A 25,381-nucleotide genomic window follows, 5' to 3' on the forward strand; every position below is an offset into this window, starting at 1 on the left:
GTGAAAAGAAGGGCTTCACTAACATATTGAATCTGAGTGGAGCTTTCATATACCAGTACTGTTTAAAGAGAAATGTTTATCAAATAGAGGCTTTTATAAAATAATACCATAGCAAATTTAGCCAGCTAGAGTAACTTGTACTTACTTGTTAATGTTTATGAAAGTTAGGCTTAATCACTTTGGGCTGTCATTATCTCATAATAATTTTGGGCTACAGTCTTGGGCTGTGTCCAAAAGTTTAGAATTACTCTCTTGTCCTTATTACGGTAATAATGATTAATTGTGTTATTTTTGAACATTTACACGTGTGTGTGTGTGTGTGTGTGTGTGTGTGTGTGTGTGTGTGTGTGTGTGTGTGCATATACATATATATATACACACACACACTATAATTGACAAAGTGAAGTAATTAGGGCTGTCAATTTATTTATATATATATATATATATATATATATATATATATATATATAAATAAATAAATTGACAGCCCTAATTACTTCACTTTTGTCAATTTATTATGTAATTTCTTAAGGTAGTTAAAAATAAGTATTGTTGTCATTAAATATTCACTTTACCTGCTTTGCCTATTTCTAAATATATGATATAATGGTGCCTTGGAATTTAAATACTGTTTGTTGAGGCACTGACTGACTAGGCAGCATTCTGTTGCAGGCACAGCCTTGATTTGACGTTTAAGTCAGTACCAAAACAATATTTCTCTGTAATTTCTCCCTGTCACTCTTTTGATCTCCCTCTCACTTTTTTTATTTTTTTTCTCTCTCTGTTTGTCTGTACCTCTGTTTTTCTCTCTTTTACTGATGTCTTATTACCCAATTTGTGATTTTATGATGGCCACTTTGTTTCTAACACTGTTTCAAACTCACCAAATCTGTGTTCTCATGTTTATGTCTAATAATGTTGCTTTCTAAGGTGTGTGGTGAAGATCACTGGAGAGATGGTGTTATCCTTCCCTGCAGGGATCACACGGCATTTTTCAAATAACCCCTCGCCCGCTGTGCTAACCTTCAACATAACCAACTACAGTCGTCTGGAACACGTCCTGCCTAACCCTCAGTTACTGTGCTGGTAACAACATTCATCTAACATCACCTACAATACAACCTTCACACACCATAATCCCCACCATATGTATTCATACAGTATAAAAGTTAATAATTGTAACAATTTTTTGGGATAGTTCACCCAAAAATTAAAATGATCTCATCATTTACTTGCTCTCATGCCATCCCAGATGTGTTTGACTTTCTTTCTTCTGCTGAACATAAAATGTGGAGTGGTGGGCTAAAGCGCTGAGCTGGTAATCAGAAGGTCGCTGGTTCGATCCCCACAGCCACCACCATTGTGTCCTTGAGCAAGGCACTTAACTCCAGGTTGCTCCAGGGGGATTTTCCCTGCAATAAGTGCACTGTAAGTCGCTTTGGATAAAAGCGTCTGCCAAATGCATAAACATAAATGTAAATGTAAATAAACAAAGATTTTTAGAAAAATATCTCAGCACTGTATGTCTATACGATGCAAGTGAACGGCAGCCAAGTGAAGGTCCAAAAAGCATATAACGGCAGCATAAATTAATATGACTCCAGTGGTTAAATCCATATCTTCAAAAGCTTTATGATAGGTGTAGGTGAGAAACAGATAAATATTTAAGTCCTTTTTTACTATCAGTTGCAACTTTCACTTTCAAATTCTTCATTTGTTTGTAAAACAGTGTTTCTGTTTCTCACCCACACCATCATATTGCTTCTGAAAACAGAGACTTAACATCTGGAGTCATATTGATTACTTTAATTCTGCCTTAATGTGCTTTTTGGACCTTCAAAGTTCTGGCACCATTCACATGCATTGTATGGACCTACGGACCTACAGAGATATTTTTCTAAATATCTTCGTTTATGTTCATCAGAAGAAAGAAAGTCATACACATCTGGGATGACATGAGGATGAGTAAATTATTAGAGAATTTAAATTTTAGGGTGAACTATCACTTTAAAACAGCATTTACTATTAATTTCCTCACTTTTCCCATTTTGCCTCAGCAATAATAAGCATCAGCAATTATATGTATTGTTAATTAATGCTTATTACTCGCTGGAATTCTTGATTATGATTAGTCGAGTGCAGCAATGTGGTAAAATATTTTTATGTAATGACAATTAAAAGACCAATATATTTGACTTACATTTAATCTCTCGTAGCACTCTGTGGCCTGATTAAATCATTTAATCTCAATATTTGTTGTCTGGTCTGCGTCAGGCTTTATTTTGCAATAAGGACTGGCTAACTGTACATTATACCTTACTTATATAATTGATAATGGATACAATTGGTAATTGAAGGAGAGTTTGTAACTCCAGTCTCTTACCTCATGATTCAAAATTGTCCATTGAGTCAGCTGAGAGTGACTCACATATGACTAATCAGATGTGATCGCCCCACTCTGAAAAGTGGCTTTTGAAGGGGTAGTGTGGTGTAATCTGTCTGAGGGGATGTGATCATTCACTGATCTTGCAAAAACATTTTCTGTTTTATGAAATTGTTGCTTTATCTTGTCCTGTGTTGGATACACATTGATTTAAGAAAAAAGACAATTGAAGCCGTACATTACTGTGGTTTTAGCGTGTGTAAGCAGTGTTCTTAAAGGGATTGTTCACCCAAAAAGGAGAATTCTCTCATCATTTAGTCACCATCATGCCATCACAGATGTGTATGACTTTCTTTATTCTCCTGAACACAAATAAAGATATATAGAAGAATATTTCAGCTCAATAGGTCCTTATAATGCAAGTGAATGGTTGACAGACATTTGTAGCTCCTAAAATCACATAAACAAAATATAAAAGTAATCCATATTGCTTCAGTAGGGAAATCTGTATCTTACAAGATACAAGAGATTGCCACTGTACAAGTACAATGCGATGTCATTTGGAGCAAGCCTGTAGATGCCTAATTAAGAATAAAACTATAAAGAATAAAAACACTTATAAACTTTGAGACATAAATATAAAATAGATAAATATATATAAGAAACAGAATATGAAATAGGATACATTTTAATTTGCCTGAAAATGCTAGGTAATGTTATCATATTGGACTAAAACTTACTGACTTTGCTAACACAGGGTATCACAGCTTCCCAAAAGTATTCACCTTGTTACACTTGTGGTGTTCCCAGTCAAAAATGACCAGCTTCTTAAAAATTGCTCATATAAATTGCTGCATCAGGTCAATGAGGCCTATGATCAATAAGTTCCAAAAAGAAATACAAAACCTGTGCTAATTGAAAGATAACAAGCTGGCAAAAAGATCTAATCCAATATTTGGTGATAATATGGCATAATGAGAGATTTCCAAGCAATTTTTAATTGGTTGGTCATTTTTGACCGGGAACACCCCAAGTATGACTTTGTGTCATTTTTTACAAAATAAAAGCATTTCAAAACAAACTTCCTGGTTAAACATTATAGCACACAAGTGTGATAAATAGTACAGAATATTTTCATATTTTATTTAATATTGCCAAAATTATCCACACATTTTATTTATTTGTTTGTTTTTCACTCAAAAACTGAGGTGCATAAGCTCAGGTCAATGAGGCATACAATTAATAAGTCCCCCCAAAAAATACTAAACCTATGCTAATTGAAATAAAACAAGATGACAAAAAGATCTAATCTAATATTTGGTGATAATATACTGCCCTACAAAGCAAAAAGGCAGTAACTACGCAGAGTGCAGAACTGAGAAAAATGACTTTAAAGTTATCCTGTCATGCAGCCTAAGTAGTTGTAGGTAGATTATTGGACATGTGGCTGTTTTGTTACTTTATATTAGCTTATTCTTTGTACATATCAATCCTCATATTTAATTTGATATTTTACCACTATTTTGCAGTTACTGTATTCTTGCTTTGTATTACTTACCAAAAACGTGGCACCATACCAAGGAAAAAGGCAGTAACTACAGATTCTCCAAAAACTATTTTGCCACAACTTGGGCTCTGGGTGTGTTAGATACACTGTATTTGAAATAATTGGAACCATTTGTTTTCCTGAACATGGATATACCAAACCCAAACTAATTTGACCATTTTAGGTCAATATTTTCCACCCGAAGCTGTTCTGATGCTGAAACGGCTGCTTAAAGTCTCACATTGCTAAGCTGTATCAAGGCCCAAATAGGGACAATTTATTTTGAATAGGACCACATGCTTTTCTAGTTATTGAATATTTTTCCACCGCTGGTTGGATTATAACTTTGTGACATGAACAACAAAATGATGACATGGCATCGGCGATGATGTGAAGTTACAGAGGATAAAGTTACAGCTAGGAGCAGGGAGGATCAGGGGCAGGTAAGCAGAGCTATTTAAAACATCGCCTGTCAATTAGCATAATGCTATCTGAATGGACCTCTGAGAGGAAGTCCCGCCCTGGTGGCTGACAGGTGTTTATATTGTGATAGCCTAGCCTCTAAATGTTTAATTTGTCACTGTTACTTACCATTCTCCAGGTATTTTCTTTTCAATGCCAGTTCGACCATCTTCTTTCCCCAGCTTTGTGCCATCTCAAACAAAATTTGTGTGAAGTTAGAAGGGTGAAATCGCAAATGTTAAAACCGTCCCGTGAGGACGAAGTCAGCTGTGTGTGTTCACCATGTAAACAGTACCTTCACTGCGCAGCAACACGGTTATTTTTTGTTAGGTAAAACATAACAAGAATACAGTAATGGATGTTACTGTACTCATGCTTTGTTTCACTAGGGCTTTTTGCAGTTACTGTACAAACGACTACCATTTTTCTCCAAAACGACACACATTTGAGATAAGATGTTTTGTCACATAACAAAGGATGCCTTGAATGTCATGAAAATGATAATAACTCATTTTTGACCAAAAATGCAGTTACTGCCTTTTTGTTTTGTAGGGCAGTATAGTATAACAAGAGATTTATAATACATTTTTGTAGGCCTGTCTTTTTTGACCGGGAACATCAAATTAGGTAAAAAATGTCAACACGGCACACAGATTCAATATTGATGTGTTTCTCACCCACACCTGTCATCTCACTTCAGAAGATAAAGATTTAACCAGTCGAGTCGTATGGATTACTTTTATCTTCCTTTATGTGATATTTGGAGCTACAAATGTCTGATCACCATTCACTTGCATTGTATGGACCTAAAGAGCTGAAATGTTCTCTGCTGGAAAAAATAAAGTCATACACATCTGGGATGGCATGAGGGAAAGTAAATAATGAAAGAATTTTCATGTTTGGTGAACAACCTTTCAGCATGACGAAAAGCCCCCTAAACATGGTAAAACCATTGTATTGTATAGCCTTGAGTGGCTTATTGCTTTAATAACACAGCTACAACAACATCTAAAAATACACAATGTTCAATAAATAGTTTAGTGAAATATTCATTGGAATAAACAATTCATTCAAGTACAGGTACTGTATAGTTCATTAGCTTAACTGTAGCTATCTACAATTGCCAAGCATTGTAGCAATGTGGCACATTAATATAGAATGTGAGGACAATGGTGTGTGTTTATCTGCACTTTTAATGCATTTTAAAAGCCACTTTGAAAGTCACTCATCCAATAAAAATTTTAGAGTCAGAACATTTTGTTTTCTAAAATAATATGAACCAGTTGTTATAATTGGATGTTCATTTGATTATAATTGAGCATGATTTGAAGAATGAATGCATATTCAAATTTCTTCCAGTGACACCACACCGTCCAATCCAGACTCAAAGGAGTTCTGGGTGAATATGCCAAACCTGATGACCCATTTAAAGAAGGTGGCAGAGCAGAAACCACAGGCAACATACTACAATGTAGACATGCTGAAATATCAGGTAAGAACTTCAAACCAACATTAACCAGCCTCATAAAGGCACAAGTATGCATATAGGGTTTTAGAAATCTGCTTAATATCTTACATCTCTGGTAGTATCTTACATTATTTATTTTGCAATCTCATTAATGCACTTTATTATGTGTTTTTAGCATTGTTTTTAACTTCTGCAGCCTTATCAGAATAGACCGGCAACCCATTTTTGTGTCTCAACCCGCCAGTTGAGAACCACTATCTACATAGGGGTGTCCCAGGCCTACGAAAGATTTTTGAAATTTTAGAGTGGAATTTGGACCCGCTATTAAGTAATTATATTAAATGAATTTTTTTAACAATGTGTGCCGCTATCACGTACAGCCACATTTCGCAGCGCATCGTCTCCATTAGTACTCTCTTTGAAATCGCCACGATCGCTTCATCTACTGGCAGACTTCAACAGAAGTTTGGAAAACTCCAGATTTCAGAAAAAGAATGAAGCGTTTGTTATAGGGCTGCTATAAGTTTAGGTACTTTGATCATGTACTTGTTCTCATTAAAATGATAGCACATGTCGTACATCTGAGTAGAGCTGACATTGTGTGAGCGACCGAACGTGTTTGAGTGCATACAGAGATGCGACAGCCAAGCACACTTTTCTAAAATACCGTCTGTAGCACTGGCAAGTTTCATTCATTCTAATAAATTGGCTCATTCTAATGTTTCGTTGAAACATGAAAAATGATTTATGGGCTTGCCAGTACCACTTTAGAGTAACATAGACCTTATTTACAGTAGCGCCATCTTTGATTTTTGACAAGAATGCAATTGAGGCTGTGAGGGATAGACTTACATTCTCTTCAGTGCACTGTATAAAGTTATCAAAAAATTCCTAGATCACTTCTAATTTTCCACTACTCACATTGTCTGGAGTTTTTTTGTGTACTGACATTTCTTTAAAATCTCTGCTGACGGAACATTGAAAAAATATTTTCAAACAACTGTACAATCCATTGAAGAGACTGTACGTCTTTCCCTTTCAGCCCTGTTGTCATTCCCGTCAATGGCGCTGATGTGAACAAGGTCTATAGGAGAGACGCTTAATACACTCAATACACTATGGATGTACATGGCTTTCTTCTGCACAACATAAATGAAGATTTTTAGAAGAATATCTCAGCTCTGTCCATACAATGCAAGTGAATGTGATCAAAAGTTTGAAGCTCCAGAAAACTCATAAAGGCAGCATAAAATTAATCCATCAGACTCATGGGCTTTAATAAACATCTTCTGAAGCTATCCAAACCATTTTTGGGTGAAAACAGACCAAAATGTAACTCCATTTTCACTATAAACCTTGACATCAGCAGTCTCCTTGGTGATCATGATTTCAAGCACTGTACATGCATCAAGCACTAGGAAGTGTAATTGAGCTTGTAATCATGACTGTGCAAAGAGATTGCAATGGCAGGTTGTACAGTAAAAAAGGAGTTATATATTGGTCTGTTCTCACCCAAAACCAACTTGATCACTTCAGAAGACATTTATTTAAACCCTGGAGTCTGATGGATTTCTTTTATGCTGCCTTTGTGTTTTCTGGAGCTTCAAACTATTGATCACCATTCACTTGCATTGTAAGGACCTACAGAGCTGAGATATTCTCCTAAAATCTTAATTTGTGTTCTGCAGAAGAAAGAAAGCCATTCAAATCTGGGATGACATGAGAGTGAGTAAATGATAAAACAAAAAAAACATTTTTGGGTGAACTACTCCTTAACCACGAAGTGTGATTAAAACTCTCATAATAGTTGGCATACAATATATAGATGATTCAGTAGTGGCAATCTAGTAGCATCTAGTCTTTTTATTACAACAATGTGGCCCACTTTTTTTTTTTGGCATCTGGCCCACAATAAAAATTGTTTGGACACCTCTGATCTAACATAATACCATAGTCCATGTGCTGTTTATAGAAATTCCATTTCTAGATCTGACCTCAGTTGTGTCTTATTGTATATCTTAATTTCTGTGTGTGTGTATCAGGTACTACAGAAGGGTCTACAGTCCACTCCTCTAAATCTGGCAGTGAGCTGGAGGTGTGAGCCCACCAGTACCGATCTGAGAATAGACTACAAATACAATGGAGGGGCCATGACTACTCCTGTCAGCCCTCAACAATGTTCAGTTCCTCATCCCAGTGGATGGAGGGGTCAACAAACTGCAGGCTGTGCTTCCCCCAGCTGCCTGGTGAGAAATAAAGGGCTGGACTCCTCTCTTTATGGGCTTCTGTTTAACTATTTTAGATTCAAATTATTGTGAAATGGGTTAGTAAGTACTAGATTTAGTGTTGTAAAGTTTGACTTTGAAATCCCAAATTTCAATGCACTGTTTGATGATTACTGTATGTTTTAAAGACAAAGATAACATTTTAAGAATTGATCATTGAGAAACCCATATTGGTCAACCACTGATCTGGAAACTGGAGGGAACTCAATGTCTATGGTGGCTACAGCCCTGTTTTAAAGAGTCGGATCATAGTAAAAAGATGTCATTTTGACCATTTTTACTATATGATTTTTAAAGGAATGCAGAGCAGCAGAGAATCTTATGGAAGATTCCGGATATTTCACAGAAGTCTGAAAATGGAGGTGAGATTCATGATTCACAAAAGACTGACCACGTTTACATGCACCTAAGAGAATGACCACGTTTACATGCACCTAAGAAAATGACCATGTTTACATGCACCTAAGAAAATGGTTTATTTCAGGGGTTTTGCAGCAAGCGGCATTCTGAAACGTCTAATAATCGACGTTTTCCTTACAACGTTTAAGGCAGTAAGAGAAGACTCTTAAACCACACAACTAGGTTTCTCCCAGAGAAAGCTGCTTATGTGGAATGTAAATACACAAGCGGCATTCTAACAGATTTTTGAGGAGTGCACATGTGCGTGGAACAGACCGAATAACGTCATAGGAAGGAGCCCAAATCAACAAAACATTTCTGGGAATAAAGTGGAAAAGCACATACACTATAAACTATACCCATTTATAAACACCACTGAAAAATATCGCAGCCACATGTATATGGAGGTAAAGAGTACACAGCTTATATGGTGCATGTACTGTAAACAGGGATATCGCTTTCTCGCAATAATCCGCTTTCTGGTGTCAATTTAAACATTTTCACTGAGCCCATTAACATGCACACCAGTACGCTGATGATGACTCTCTAAAATCAGCTTATTTCAAAAATCCAAGAAATCCGCATTTCCATGACATTTGAAATAATCGCGTTATTCTCTACTTTTGACGTCAAACTTTGAAGAGGCATGCGCTCATCACGTGCTTACATTGGATGAACCAAGAACACAAGCGTTTTCATGACCGAACGTGTTGTCGGGTTATTAAGCATAATTGGTGTACATGTAAGACCGTACATGTAAATGTGCTCACTATTGTATATCTAACACTATTTTTATCCATTTCCCCCTGTCTTTTGCCCATTTTCATTGTACATTCACTCTTTTCTTCCTCTGTCAAGGTGTGGGATCTCTTCTGGCTCGTTTCCAGCTTACAGAGGGTCCCAGTAAACCTGCCCCAGTGGCAGTGCAGTTCACCAGCGAGGGCAGCACTCTGTCTGGCTGTGACATTGAGCTGGTTGGCCTTGGATATCGTTTCTCCCTCATCAAGAAGAGATTTGCAGCAGGTGGGTTACTAGAGAAAAGGCTTTTATTGGTAATGGTCTAGTAATTGTGGTGTGTTCACATTAGGTTTTGAACATGCAAAATAACTTTAGACACCACGACTAAAATATCGAAATTATATAGGAAATGATGTCACACTCTAGGGCTTCTGTTTGTAATAATATACCCCAAATAACAAACAATAATACATTCAAAATGTTAAAATATACCATCCACATCATTTTCCCAAGTTTGAATTATTTGTATTGAGCCGAGAGGGTCTATATGTGACATTTAGATCATCTAGTGGTCAACAGTTTTTTCACTATACGGATGCAGGTCAGAGTTTGGTATAACTTTGGTACACAGCAAAAGACAAAACAACTTCTTTAAATATGCTTGCGTTTTCACTCTCCCTGAAAGTGATTGGAGCATAAAATCTTGTTGAGGTGAATTTCTTGAGATTATCAATACATGGTAAAATAAGTTACACTGACTTTATTAGGGAGTGGGTTAAAATATTGATTTTCCGATGCATCTCGTCTTCGTTGGAACGATTTTAATATTGATTCTTAAAGCCCAAGATTGATCTTTTACTCTATAAGCATCACTCTACTACAGTGAGAGGAAATCGCTGGAATTAGCTACCAAATTTTGTGCTATGCGACAAAAATGTATATTGGCAACTGGCTGGTGAATGTTTATATTTCACTTAACAGTGATTGTGTAGTATGGTGATGTAGTATTCAGCCTCGAGATCCTTTCACTGCATGTAGAGAAAAGACGAGATCCACGTGACCTTTTGTCATTGAAAATGTTTTCTTTTAAAACCCTTTCTGTTCTCAATGGTCATTTGTTGATCAAAAACAACAATAAAATATATATTTAATTCGAATCAAGTGTAGAACAGATGGGATGAAACCGTTTGAGTCTCTCATGTTTACATGCACTCATTTACAGAAGCTCTGTACAGAAATGCCATCTTTCTAAAAGAGACAGTGTCAGTTTTTAATCACGTGTTCTGAAAATCAATGTAAATACCTGTAAAAAGAACACATTATGTCATTAGACAATAAGCATGTAACAAAAATTGTATATCTGCAATATAGTATCATATTTATTGATTGAATACATGGATTTGTTTATTTTTAAAAGCTAAAATTTTACCAAAATGATGAAAGAATTATCAAATATAATTAGAAAAATTTATATTTTCATAATGGACCTAGTTAGAATGTGCCTTGCATAATTAACAGCAGAATTTGTTACATACAGTGGGTACGGAAAGTATTCAGACCCCCTTAAATATTTTCACTCTTTGTTATAGTGCAGCCATTTGCTAAAATCATTTAAGTTCATTTTTTTTTCCTCATTATTGTACACACAGCACCCCATATTGACAGAAAAACACAGAATTGTTGACATTTTTGCACATTTATTAAAAAAGAAAAACTGAAATATCACATGGTCCTAAGTATTCAGACCCTTTGTTCAGTATTTAGTAGAAGCACCCTTTTGATCTAATACAGCCATGAGTCTTTTTGGGAAAGATGCAACAAGTTTTTCACATCTGGATTTGGGTATCCTCTGCCATTCCTCCTTGCAGATCCTCTCCAGTTCTGTCAGGTTGGATGGTAAACGTTGGTGGACAGCCATTTTCAGGTCTTTCCAGAGATGCTCAATTGGGTTTAAGTCAGGGCTCTGGCTAGGCCATTCAAGAACAGTCACGGAGTTGTTGTGAAGCCACTCCTTCGTTATTTTAGCGGTGTGCTTAGGGTCATTGTCTTGTTGGAAGGTGAACCTTCGGCCCAGTCTGAGGTCCAGAGCACTCTGGAGAAGGTTTTCGTCCAGGATATCCCTGTACTTGGCCGCATTCATCTTTCCCTCGATTGCAACCAGTCGTCCTGTCCCTGCAGCTGAAAAACACCCCCACAGCATGATGCTGCCACCACCATGCTTCACTGTTGAGACTGTATTGGACAGGTGATGAGCAGTGCCTGGTTTTCTCCACACATACCGCTTAGAATTAAGGCCAAAAAGTTCTATCTTGGTCTCATCAGACCAGAGAATCTTATTTATCACCATCTTAGAGTCCTTCAGGTGTTTTTTAGCAAACTCCATGCAGGCTTTCATGTGTCTTGCACTGAGGAGAGGCTTCCGTTGGGCCACTCTGCCATAAAGCCCCGACTGGTGGATGGCTGCAGTGATGGTTGACTTACTACAACTTTCTCCCATCTCCTGATTGCATCTCTGGAGCTCAGCCACAGTGATCTTTGGGTTCTTCTTTACCTCTCTCACCAAGGCTCTTCTCCCCCGATAGCTCAGTTTGGCCGGACGGCCAGCTCTAGGAAGGGTTCTGGTCGTCCCAAACGTCTTCCATTTAAGGATTATGGAGGCCACTGTGCTCTTATGAACCTTAAGGGCAGCAGAAATGTTTTTGTAACCTTGGCCAGATCTGTGCCTTGCCACAATTCTGTCTCTGAGCTCTTCAGGCAGTTCCTTTGACCTCATGATTCTCATTTGCTCTGACATGCACTGTGAGCTGTAAGGTCTTATATAGACAGGTTGTGTGGCTTTCCAAATCAAGTCCAATCAGTATAATCAAACACAGCAGGACTCAATTGAAGGTGTAGAACCATCTCAAGGATGATCAGAAGAAATGGACAGCACCTGAGTTAAATATATGAGTGTCACAGCAAAGGGTCTGAATACTTAGGACCATGTGATATTTCAGTTTTTCTTTTTTAATAAATGTGCAAAAATGTCAACAATTCTGTGTTTTTCTGTCAATATGGGGTGCTGTGTGTACAATAATGAGGAAAAAAATGAACTTAAATGATTTTAGCAAATGGCTGCAATATAACAAAGAGTGAAAATTTTAAGGGGGTCTGAATACTTTCCGTACCCACTGTATGTAAGAAAAAGGGACATTATAACTGAAATATACTCATATGAATCCATATCGTGAATTAATCTTGTGAATTAGGAAATCTGTATCAATACCATCTTGTATGTGTTTTTGTTTATCATAGGAAAATACATGGGGGATATCTAATCAACATCTATGATCCATGCAAGTCTGTGTATTTTGGACCAATTAAGAAGTAAAACACAGGAGAGATCGATACCCTGACCCCTACCTGACCTAATGGATAAAACAGGTGGATTTAATTCACTCCAGCAGTATTATACGAGTTGAATTATTAAAATGTGGACCATTTTAGGGTGTACTTCTTATATTTTTTAACTGTATTCACTTTAAAACATCTGTATTACTGCAGTTAAACAACCTGGGTTTGTCTGTAAGGTTTAGCCTCTATTTATGTCCAATGTGTTGTTGGCCTACTTGAACCTGAATATCTCTGTATACCTCTCTAAAAGTGATACAAAAAAATCTAATGTTTTATTACTCTATGCATTCAGTTGGTCAGAGGTATCACACTTTCAAAATGGGTATCAAAATATCTAAAGTTCTAAGTATGGTAAACTAACTCTAAATCATACTGGAGGAGGAATGAGCCTCTCTGCCACTAGATGGCGCTATATTGTTGCATGTAGGATGAGGTCCATACAGGATTTGGCATTGCTAAAGCTTTATAAGGCTTGAAAATGTATTCTCATTTTAATGTCAAGTTAAAATTGTTAATTGGAAATCTCTAGAAATTATATTTTGTCTTACTTTTTAGACAGCCACAGCTTTAAGAATCTTCTCCTGCTTGCAATAGACACAAACACACACATTTCCTCAACAAAAAATGTATAATATAATATAATATAATGTGTGTGTGTGTGTGTGTGTGTGTGTGTGTGTGTGTGTGTGTGTGTGTGTGTGTGTGTGTGTATTGTGTATATATATATATGTATTGTGTATATATATATATATGTATTATATATATATATATATGTATGTGTATATATATATATATATATATATATATATATATATATATATATATATATATATATATATATATATATCAGTATATCTTGAAGAATGTTTTGTGTTTTCTGGTATGTTAAATAGCCTTTCTGTTGTTCCCGTGGGAACAGTGTTAGACATCAGAGTACATGACATCATTATATTTTTATTTATTCATGATGATTTGTTGTAAATGTAAAAAATTAAAATAAAAAAAACACTGAATATGAATAGACTTTGAATGGTATCACAATTTAGGATCCTTACAGTTATAAACATCTGGACGTTTTGTTATTTGTGTAGTTGGGTAAGCTGTGTACAGTATAATACTGAGGTATAATTTTTACATTTATTTCAGAAATAATTTTTTTAACTCAAGTGCAACAAAAGATTTACGCTATATATGGGTTGGGGGTAACATTTAAAAGGGGAAAAAAGGAAACAGGATACTGTATCATACTTTATGTTTTTACAGTGTTATGTATAGCAGCACTATTAGTTGAAAGCTTTTGGACATTGTAAATGATTTGATAATTCACGCAGATGTGTTTGTATTCAGCCTTTCCTCCCACATCACATATTATTCAATGTCCCAAGCATGAGCCCCTTTCCGAACCACCCCTGCGCTTGAGAAATTCTTTATTTTGCTAATGGTAATGGTCTCTGTGAGATGACAAGATTCTTGAGTGGTTAAATGAGCCAATTGTTTTTTTGGTTTTTTTTTTTTCAATTATTTGTGTATCTCCAAAATTGTCCTTTAATAGAAAATAAGCTGCATATTTTTTTAAATGTTTAAACCTATGAAAAAAGTGAAGATATTGTTTCTTGTGGAAAAAATTTGAAAAGGAAAAAAACTGTGTTTACTGTTTAACTTCCCAGATGCTCTGTTGTTCAATGTCAAGAACAAACAATTTGGTTGTATGGATCTTTGAGTGTCTAATGTAAATGATGTGATGGTTTGGAAGGAAAACTGGTGCTTTTTGACTCGTAGGTTTATTTTCATCAACATTTAAAATTTAAGGCGAATGGTGCGTCATCCATTAAAGGGATATTTCACCCAAATATTAAAACTCTGTCTTCATTTACTCACCCTCATCTTGTTCCAAACCACTAGTCTTTCTTTCTTCCGAGGAACACAATAAGGAAATGCAAAAGGTGCAAATAAAATGAATGGTGACTGAGGCTGTCAGTCCCTAACATTCTGCATAGCATTTCCTTATTGTGTTCCATTGAAGAAAGAAAGAAAGTCATAGTGGTTTGGAACAAGATGAGGGTGAGTAAATGATCACTGCATTGCATATTTTCTGATTATTGCAACTAGAGTGTTTTTATTGCACTGAGTTAAATGGAAGAACATATTAGAATCTCTGAGTTGAAAGTAAAAACCTATTAATTCAATTCTGTGTAGTGCTTAATCAGTATGTCACATGGTCCAAAGTGAAATGTAATTCAGATTCATAGAAGAGGTGAGAAAACTCATGTCAGTTAGTCTAAATGGAACTGTGTGTGAATGTTAAGTTGCGTTTGTATGTGTGAAGTTGTGGGAGAGTATGAGTGCGCTTGTATGTGTGTGTATATATACTATAGACTCATCATGATCGTCTCTTTCCAGCAACATGTGCAAGATGTGTTTGTACAAATAATGTCAACAAAGATCTGAGGTACTGAGATGATGTTGCTCTTTCCAAAACAATAAAACATAAGCCTGATAAGTGGATGCAATGTGTGTTATGTTCAGTTTTCTATTGCAGAAATATTGTACTTAATTTTGTCCAAAATATTTGGCTATATTTAACAACTGAATCGCAGTGTAAATATTCTCAAATTATTGGTGATTTCCAGAAGTCCGTATTTAACGGTTTATGCAAATGAGCCACCTGACAGCTCATTTAAATAAAATTAAAAGTAATAAAGGAAACAACAGACATTGCACATGCGATAACATTTATTGACAACATTTGCAAAATGCAAATTACAAATAAAAAATAAAATAAATGATTACTTCTTTCCACCTCAACATGCAATGTCACTGGTGTTGGAATTAAACCACTCCTTTTCTAGTGCAGTTTAGGGCACAAGTGTAGATGATCTTATCCAGAATTAGTTATTTGTAAATAAGATTAATATACTGGCAGACACATTATATTAATTAAAACTGGCTGTACACACAATTCAATGAGAAGCCCTCATATTCAGCTTGTGTGAGAGAGAACTGAACATGGAAAAGAAAAAAAATAAAGAACACAAAGAAAACATTTAGAAAAATAAAGATTCAGTTCTCAGCAGAGATTCGAGAGATCACTTTTCTTGCAGCCAACAAGACAACACCTGTTGTTCAGCACAAGATTCAGGTCTCGCCTGGACAGATCAGGCCCCAGACTCTCATTAAAATCCTCAGCACTGCTCGGATCTCCATTAAAAAGCACTGTGGAATGTCAGATACAAAATGGGTAAATATGAAACTGGTTTAAAGATATATACAAGAAAAAAGTTAGTGGAATAGAAAAGGATCTGATATTGCAGGTTAACATCATTTATTTGATCAAGAATGATGAAAGTGATGCCGGGTACATTACACTTATTATTTTGATTGTTATTATCAATCATACTTTCTCATTTGCCACATCTTTTAATCTGTAAAATTACTGACGAATGTTTCTTTGTACACAGTAAACCCGAATGCTCAATATAATGAACCGTTTTGAGTAGGGAGAATCATAAATCATATAAATGAACCTTGATTAGTATTGAGAACTTTCTCTTTCTTATGAGTTCATGACACTGACACCGTTTAAGTAACCTGAATTGTTGTGTTGTTTTGGGTTTAATCAGAATCAGCTTTATTGATTCTGATTTAAATAAAAAAAATGTATGTCCAACATAAATAACATGTTATGCAAAATTCACTTTTACATGGTTTTACATGGTGTTTGGGAACATGAATGTGTGTTGGCAGTGTGTGCATACAACCACCATATAATGATAAAAATCCATCCAGTCCTTTTTTTTTTAATCCCCATTAATCATGAGCACTGTCTCAGATCAAGCCATTTGCAGATTCTGTACAAAGTGATGTCACTTTGTATAGGCCCTGCCCACGACTGTTGACAGACGCTGCTGACGATGCTTGTTTGTGTGTGTGTTGTTTCGTTAAAGCGCATAGTGAACATTATAACAGTATTTGTGTGTGTGTTGCTCATCCGTCATTGCAAAACTGCTGAAAAAAACTCTACAACAAATAAAGAAATTTATCAAATAACCATTCGGAAACTTCCTGGTTCATTCTCAAAGTTGTTACTTCTGACGGGTCTCTTCCTCATCAGTGGCTGACTCTGGTTCAAACATATAGGGCTGAACACCACTATTTTCGCTGTCAGTCATATTGCTTGTGATGTCTAGTTATCTGAAGCAGAGATGTCAAAACTCTGCCCTATTCAGGATACGGGGCAGGCAGGACCAGCTCATTTGCATTTAAAGGCACATATACACAAATACAGCTAGTTTTTATTTCCACCCAAAAATTGGCATTTTCAACATGGTATAATAAATGACCTGGAGGGTATTTTGAGCTGAAACTTCACAGACACATTCTGTGGACACCAAAGATTTAAATCACATCTTGTGAAATGGGACAGAATAGCTGTCCTTTAAGATTGTTCTGCAAATATATTGCTTTACTCATTAAGTTGGCTTGTGAGAGCCAACTTACTGAAATCCTACTTAAACTTATTAGTGGTGCTTGCAAAGCATCACTATTGTAATCTCACATACTTATTATTTTTATTTTTATTTTTATTTTTATATCTCTTAACAAAACTTGGCACCTAACTCGTCCCGCACCGTTTGGCGTAGACCCACGAATGAGGTGTCAAATCGAGCGACCTATTGAGGACACGTGTGCTATGACTTTTATAAGCGATCGAGTGCGGTATTTGCCCCAGGGGCAAAAAAGCGGCCGAAAAATCCCATACACTTAACATTGAGACAAACTTTGACGCGTCACAGCTCCAAGCGAGGATTTCCTAGAAACGTGTGATTTGCCACATTTGAAGAGGCTGGCAGGCTCTGTAAAAGCATACCTCAATATGGGGTAAAAGTTGCACCCCTGGGGGGCAGGAGCTGCCCAAAAATGCCCCAATTGACTTATAATGGTGTAGGACGGCCCCTGAAATGAAAAGGCATAGGGATTTGTATTGAACATAGCTCTGGATCACAGTGTCATAGAGACGAGGGGATGGGCTCATTTTACTCAGACGACCAATCAGTCTCTCAGGATCATTGTGAAGCTATCAAGCCACGCCCTAGCAACCATTAAGAGCACCTTAGCAACAAGTCCCATAGACTTCTATTGAAACAGATCAAAGGGATATCTCCGGATAGAAGTGACATAGAAACACAAGGGTGGTCTCGTTTTACTCGGGACAGCAAACAGCCAATCATGCATCAAATCAACACTTCCTAGCCCCTCCCTAGCAACCACTGTCGAGCACCTTAACAACCAAAATCCATAGAGGGATATCTTCCATTCTGAATGTCACAGAGGCATGGGAGTTGGTTTATATCATTCATACTGACAAGCAGCCTTTGGAGATTCATGATTGGCAGCTGCCAAGCCACTCCTAGCAACTAAACAGAGTACCCTAGCAACCGTTTAGCAGTAACTATATCTCTGCACCAGAAAATCAGAGAGACTTCGGGTTGATTTATTTCAATCAGGATGGCAAGGACACTTGATTAGTATCACTATGGTAACTGCCTAGCAACCAGATGGGGTTACCCTAGCAACCGAGTAACAAATCACATATCTCTGCATCAGAAAAGCGTAGAGACTTCCGGGTTGACTTATTTCAATCAGGATGGAAAGGAGACTTCATTAGTATCACTATGGTAACTGCCTAGCAACCAGATGGGCTTACCCTAGCAACCGAGTAACAAATCACATATCTCTGCATCACAAAAACATACAGACTTCGGTTTGACTTATTTCAATCAGGATGGCAAGGACACTTGATTAGTATCACTATGGTAACTGCCTAGCAACCACATGGGGTTACCCTAGCAACCTACTAACAAATCACATATTTCTGCACCAGAACATTACACAGACTTCTGGGTTGATTTATTTATGACCACAATTTCTGTTCTTTTCAAGCAGGCTATTTGACGAGTTTTGCCACGGCAAGCACCACTCACATTTTCTTCAGGAAATGTACCTATCTAGTTTTTCTTCTTATTATTATATCTCCGTACAAAACTTCGGCACCTAACTCGTCCCGCACCGTTTGGCGTAGACCCACAAATGAGGTGTCAAATCGAACGGCCTATTGAGGACACGTGTGCTATGACTTTTATAAGCGATCGGGGGTACGGTGTTTGCCCCAGGGGCAAAAAAGCAGCCGAAAAATCCCATAGACTTAACATTGCGACAAAATTTGACGCGTCACAGCTCCGAGCGAGGATTTCGCAGAAACATGTCATTTGCCACATTTGAAGAGGCTGGCAGGCTCTGTAAGAGCATACCTCAATATGTGGTAAAAGTTGCACCTCTGGGGGGCAAGAGCTGCCCAAAATTGCCCCCATTGACTTACAATGGTGTAGGACGGCCCATGAAATGAAATTGCATAGGGATTTTGGATTGAACATAGCTCTGGATCACAGTGTCATAGAGACAAGGGGGCGGGCTCATTTTACTCAGATGACCAATCAGTCTCTCGGGATCATTGTGAAGCTATCAAGCCACGCCCTAGCAACAATTTAAAGCACCTTAGCAACAAGTCCCATAGACTTCTAATGAAAGACATCAAAGGGATATCTCCGGATAAAAGTGTCATAGAAACACAAGGGTGGTCTCGTTTGACTCGGAGCAGCAAACAGCCAATCATGAATCACCTCAACACTTCCTAGCCCCTCCCTAGCAACCATTGTCGAGCACCTTAGCAACCAAAATCCATAGAGGGATATCTTCCATTCTGAATGTCACAGAGGCATGGGAGTTGGTTTATGTCATTCATACTGACAAGCAGCCTTTGGAGATTCATGATTGGCAGCTGCCAAGCCACTCCCTAGCAACTAAACAGAGTACCCTAGCAAATCGTACAGACTACTGGGTTGATTTATTTCAACCAGGATGGCAAGGAGACTTCATTAGTATCACTATGGTAACTGCCTAGCAACCAGATGGGGTTACCCTTGCAACCGAGCAACAAATCACATATCTCTGCACCAGAACACACTACAGACTTCCGGGTTGACTTATTTCACTCAGGATGGAAAGAAGCCATGTATTGTATTACCTTGGTAACTGCATAGCAACCGCATGGGCTTACCCTAGCAACCGAGTAACAAATCACATATTTCTGCACCAGAAAATCGTACAGACTTCTGGGTTGATTTATTTATGACCATAATTTTTGTTCTTTTCAAGTTACAACATGCTGTTTGACGAGTTTTGCCACGGCAAGCACCACTCACATTTTCTTCAGGAAATGTACCGATCTAGTTATTATTCCGATTCTTCTTATTCTTCTTAGCGGTGAAATTTCGGTATCTAACTCCTCCTAGAGCTTTTAAGCTACAGGCACCAAACTCGGCACAGACCTTCAGACTAATCCCGAATAGTATGCTATATCTTTTCTAACTGATCGGACTTACGGTTTTCCTAAAAATGCCGATCAAACTCGGAAAAACTCCCATTGACTTAACATTGCGGAATGTTCAGAAATTCAAATTCCAGCTGACATTTTCACACACACAGACAAAAAGGGCCTGTCAGCCCTGCGTCTCTCCCTCTCTCTCTCCCTCAGAGGATTTATTTTATCAAGCAGCCAAAAAGTAATGACCTAAAATCTTCCTAGCCACACGCTAAAACATGCTAAAAACGTGCTAGCATCTATCTGAGGGTCAATATCTATCTATCTATCTATCTATCTATCTATCTGAGGGTAAATATCTATCTCTCTCTCTCTCTCTCTCTATCTATCTATATCTATCTCTCTATATATCTAAGGGTAAATATCTATCTATCTATCTATCTATCTATCTATCTATCTATCTATCTAGCAATTAAGTTAAACTTTTTTAACACTACACTGTAGAACTGGCTCATTAGAGTCATTCATTTGGGAATCAGACTAAACTGGTCACACTGTAAGTTTCACATTGTAGATTCAAAAGAACCGGCTCATTAGAGTCATTAATTTGGGAATCAGACTACACTGGTCACACTGTATGTTTCACAATGTAGATTCAAAAGAACTGGCTCATTAGAGTCATTAATATTGTAATCAGATTACACTGGTCACACTGTATGTTTCACATTGTAGATTCAAAAGAACCGGCTCATTAGAGTCATTAATTTGGGAATCAGACTACACTGGTCACAATGTATGTTTCACATTTTAGATTCAAAAGAACTGGCTCATTAGAGTCATTAATTTGGGAATCAGACTACACTGGTCACACTGTATGTTTCACACTGTAGATTCAAAAGAACTGGCTCATTAGAGTCATTTGTTTGGGAATCAGTCTACACTGGTCACACTGTATGTTTCACACTGTAGATTCAAAAGAACTGGCTCATTAGAGTCATTTGTTTGGGAATCAGTCTACACTGGTCACACTGTATGTTTCACACTGTGGATTCAAAAGAACTGGCTCATTAGAGTCATTAATGTTGTAATCAGACTACACCGGTCACACTGTATGTTTCATACTGTAGATTCAAAAGAACCGGCTCATTAGAGTCATTTGTTTGGGAATCAGTGTACACTGGTAACACATGCTAGCATCGCCTAGCGAAGTGCTAAAACATGCTAAAAAAGTGCTAGCATCATGCTAACACATGCTAGCATCGCCTAGCGAAGTGCTAAAACATGCTAAAAACGTACTAGCATCATGCTAACACATGCTAGCATCGCCTAGCAAAGTGCTAAAACATGCTAAAAACGTGCTAGCATCATGCTAACACATGTTAGCATCGCCTAGCGAAGTGCTAAAAAATGCTAAAAATGTGCAAGCATCATGCTAACACATGCTAGCATCGCCTAGCAAAGTGCTAAAAAATGCTAAAAACGTGCTAGCATCATGCTAACACATGCTAGCATCGCCTAGCGAAGTGCTAAATCATGCTAAAAACGTGCTAGTATGATGCTAACACATGCTAGCATCGCCTAGCGAAGTGCTAAAAAATGCTAAAAACGTGCTAGCATCATGCTAACACATCCTAGCATCGCCTAGCAAAGTGCTAAAACATGATGAAAACGTGCTAGCATCATGCTAACACATGCTAGCATCGCCTAGCGAAGTGCTAAAACATCCTAAAAACGTGCTAGCATGATGCTAACACATGCTAGCATCGCCTAGCGAAGTGCTAAAACATGCTAAAATCGTGCTAGCATCATGCTAACACATGCTAGCATCGCCTAGCGGAGTGCTAAAACATGCTAGCATCATGCTAACACATGTTAGCATCGCCTAGCGAAGTGTTAAAACATGCTAAAAACGTGCTATCATCATGCTAACACATGCTAGCATCGCCAAGCGAAGTGTTAAAAGATGCTAAAAACGTGCTAGCATCATGCTAACACATGCTAGCATCACCTAGCGAAGTACTAAAATGCTAAAAACGTGCTAGCATCTATCTGTCTGTCTATCTATCTACCTATCTGAGGGTCAATATCTATCTATCTATTTATTTGAAGGTCAATATCTATCTATCTATCTATTTGAGGGTCAATATCTATCTATCTATCTATCTATCTGAGGGTAAATATCTATCTATCTATCTCTCTATCTATCTATCTGAGTGTCTATCTATCTATCTATCTATCTATCTATCTAGCAACTAAGTTAAACTTTTAACTACTTTAAACTACAAAATACTTTAAACTTTAAACTAATTTAAACTTCAAACTAATTTCAACTTTAGACTAATTTAAACTTTAAACTAATTTAAACTTCAAACTACTTTAAACTTCAAACTTTCTGGTCCAAACTTTCCCAAGCCAACTTAAAGTTTGTCTCGACGAACTTTTTCTAGTTGAACAATTGCTATGCTAATCAAAGTGTGATGTTACCAATTAGCTTGCATTCAGCATCTTAGCATTCACTGCACCAGCTAGTTCTAGGTTTCTTCTACTTAAAGTATTTAAACTGATAGTACTTGTTAATTTTAAGTTCAGCCAAAGAGTTACATTTTAAGTTAAGAGCCATCAAAATATATGAGTTTACTTCTCAATATTTTAAGTTGAGAGCATTTACATCCATGTGTGGTACAAAATTAAAATCTGAAAGTTCTATTAACTAAAATTTGAGCGTTAAGCTGATTGATGTAACTGATTTTTTTGAGTTCTGTTAATGTATTAGGTTACAGAAAAAAGAATTTGGTCAAACTGTGTCAGTATCCGTTACATTCAAAGTTGTTAATCTGAGGTTTTACCATTTAAAGTATTTCAATAAATGTATAACATTTTCTCAGATGTGAGTGGATGTTTCCTGCACCTTGAAAATGCCACAGGAGTTCTCTGTCTTAACTCAGCTTGTGTTTGAGACTAATTGGAATGTAATATCACCAGACGTTGTTTATATGTTGACTAAAGGGGACTCTACCTCACTGATTACACTATGTAATAACATTAAAACTGTGTTCTGCTAAATATTATTAGGTTTGAGGGGTCAGCAAGAGACAGAGACGCTTGGACATCCCTTAAATTATACCAGCAGCGGTAATTATGCAGAAAATCATGCATGACATCTACCATATCTTGTATTCTTCATTCAATTAAAAGTTTCATTAACAAATTTACAGAGGGTGAAAAGGCTGTAGGCTCACAGAGGATAAATGGTAACACTTATAAAAGTTCATTTAGTTCTAAGAAAAGGTGAAACGTTATGTATGTATGTATTTATTTATTTTGCGTTCTCTTATATTTGTTATCTATATAATGAAATTCTAAAACAAATTGAATTTAGTGTCCAAAAACACTTATTGGTGCACCTACATAAATAAAAAAAAATGTGTTTAAGAAACATATTTCTTAAATGTGTTGTTATATAGCATAATACCTGGATTTAAATTATTTAAATGGACAAATAACAATAGTTTATATAAAAACAATGGATGGAGCTTACTTCAGTAAAATCATAACAATAACTTAAAAATTTGTTCTGAAGCCTAATGCTGAAATTAAAGTTTAAAAGGAACATGATGATGTTTTCAGAATCAATGCTGAGTTTACTCCTCAGTTGTTTACTGTTTCCTGACTACAATACTACAACATACATTGACTCACCTTCCATATCCTGCTGACTGCTCAGCCTCCTCCACCTGGAGCCCCCACAGGTGTAGACAACTGCACGGATGAACTCTCGGCCACACAGCTTAACAGTTGTTACCTCAGCCTGAATCTCAGAAATGCTACACACAGCCCACAGCAGCAGAACCGGCAGCAATAGCGTAGGAGAATGTAATGTTCTCATTGTGGCTTATGCAACCTCACTCCTCCTGTTCTGCTCTAGTGTTTTCCTTTTATCACTCTAAGTCCTCAGTATCTTGTCTAATGTCAACCTCTCTCAAGTCTAGTGAGTCTCTGATTATATCATGAGATGTGACCCCAATTTATGGTGCAATTTCATACGGTTCCATTCTGTCCAAACCCCACCCAACGCTTACTTTGTGGTCCCCTCAAGTCAAACAACTTTATTTTTCTGATTATTTCCTGAGATCAGCACATGATCTGAAAACAAAGGGCAGCAGGTATTTAGGTGCTTTACTGCCCCAATCGAGAATTAAATTACATCCTTAGGGACAAGCTGTTGTCTCTTAACATCTCCAGTTTAATGGTCTCATTGCAGTGATATTCTCCTTAATGAATGGATAATCTAGTCACATAAAGACCAGCACTGCTCCCTGAGTAAAGCAGATGTCCACTATCTGCTGATCTGACTATGAAATTCTGCCCTTTAAACCTAGTGTGTCTATGAGGAAAAGGAGTGCAAATGGGCATTATGGCCATAATATAAGCCATTATGGTTTTATGATCTGATCGACATGTTCTTTGAGATGACTAACAGTATGATGTCCACTGACAAAATTAGATATAAAAGTTGGGTAGATTTTGTGCAACATCACATCAACTTCTCCTCTTGTTTTAAAACAAGAACAAAAACAATTAAAAAGTTTACATTGCTTTCCTTCAAAAATTGCTTGGATATTGCTAATTTTTATTATCGTTGTTGGTTATATTTGCTGTGAAACACAAACTTTTACTTGCGAGTTCTGTCACGCTCAAGGTGACATGGATGCCCTCCAATGCCAAACTTCAAATGGCAAAGGTGCTTTAAAATGTGTAAATGTACAGCCATGTGGATAAACATTCACATACATTAGCAAACAAGCAAGACCCATTTGCTCCTTTAATGTCAGAGCTGTTCTGTTTAAAAGCTCTCTGGTTTATTTGCTTATATCAAATGAGTTTAATCTTCTTTGTTAACTTGTTTGATTTGCACTAAAAAGCATAGATTAGAGAGCTTTATTGAGATCTAACAGAGAACAATAGTTCAGTAATGACAGGCATTTGTAAAAGCGTGATGTGGTTCAGATTCAGGTAAATGCATAAACTGTCTGTCCATTAACACAGAACACACAATAAATTTTGTCTGTCGTTCTCACGTAACCCAATACATGACAATCATTTGAAAAAGTTTTTCATTTTGTTCTCTACCACTGAATGTCTTGTGTAGTGTTGAAGTGGTTTCAAATATATTGCTTTAAACATACTGTAAGACCACTCTTTTGAAAGTCCCTTCTGTGGTTTCTTTGTCTAAATAATTTCAAGTATTTCTTAACTTTTTTGGTTAAATATGCTCTCATAATTTCCTCACCCTCGGGCCATCCCAGATGTCTATGACTGTCTTTCTTCT

At 36.9% G+C, this 25,381-nt stretch overlaps 2 protein-coding genes across 2 annotated transcripts in view; one reads left to right on the forward strand and one right to left on the reverse strand.

Annotated features, from left to right (window-relative positions):
• Positions 1-13,378, forward strand: part of LOC127646456 (SH3-containing GRB2-like protein 3-interacting protein 1) — a 123,567-nt gene extending 110,189 nt beyond the window's left edge. Inside the window, 7 exon segments of the mRNA XM_052130124.1 lie at positions 931-1,086; positions 5,751-5,883; positions 7,902-8,024; positions 8,026-8,105; positions 8,442-8,506; positions 9,402-9,566; positions 12,576-13,378. Coding sequence (XP_051986084.1) covers positions 931-1,086; positions 5,751-5,883; positions 7,902-8,024; positions 8,026-8,105; positions 8,442-8,506; positions 9,402-9,566; positions 12,576-12,598 — 745 coding nt within the window. The 3' untranslated portion in view covers positions 12,599-13,378.
• Positions 13,379-15,398: 2,020 nt separating this feature from the next.
• On the reverse strand, positions 15,399-24,035 carry insl5a (insulin-like 5a). Its single transcript, XM_052130125.1, has 2 exons — positions 23,752-24,035; positions 15,399-15,887 (listed from the first exon to the last, which is right to left on the reverse strand). Exons 1-2 carry the CDS (start codon positions 23,936-23,938, stop codon positions 15,742-15,744), a joined length of 333 nt encoding a protein of 110 aa, XP_051986085.1. The 5' UTR covers positions 23,939-24,035; the 3' UTR covers positions 15,399-15,741.
• Between the last annotated feature and the right edge of the window lie 1,346 nt (positions 24,036-25,381).

The sequence above is a fragment of the Xyrauchen texanus genome, chromosome 7 (genome assembly GCF_025860055.1).
Source record: "Xyrauchen texanus isolate HMW12.3.18 chromosome 7, RBS_HiC_50CHRs, whole genome shotgun sequence".
NCBI classification, from domain to species: Eukaryota; Metazoa; Chordata; class Actinopteri; order Cypriniformes; family Catostomidae; genus Xyrauchen; species Xyrauchen texanus.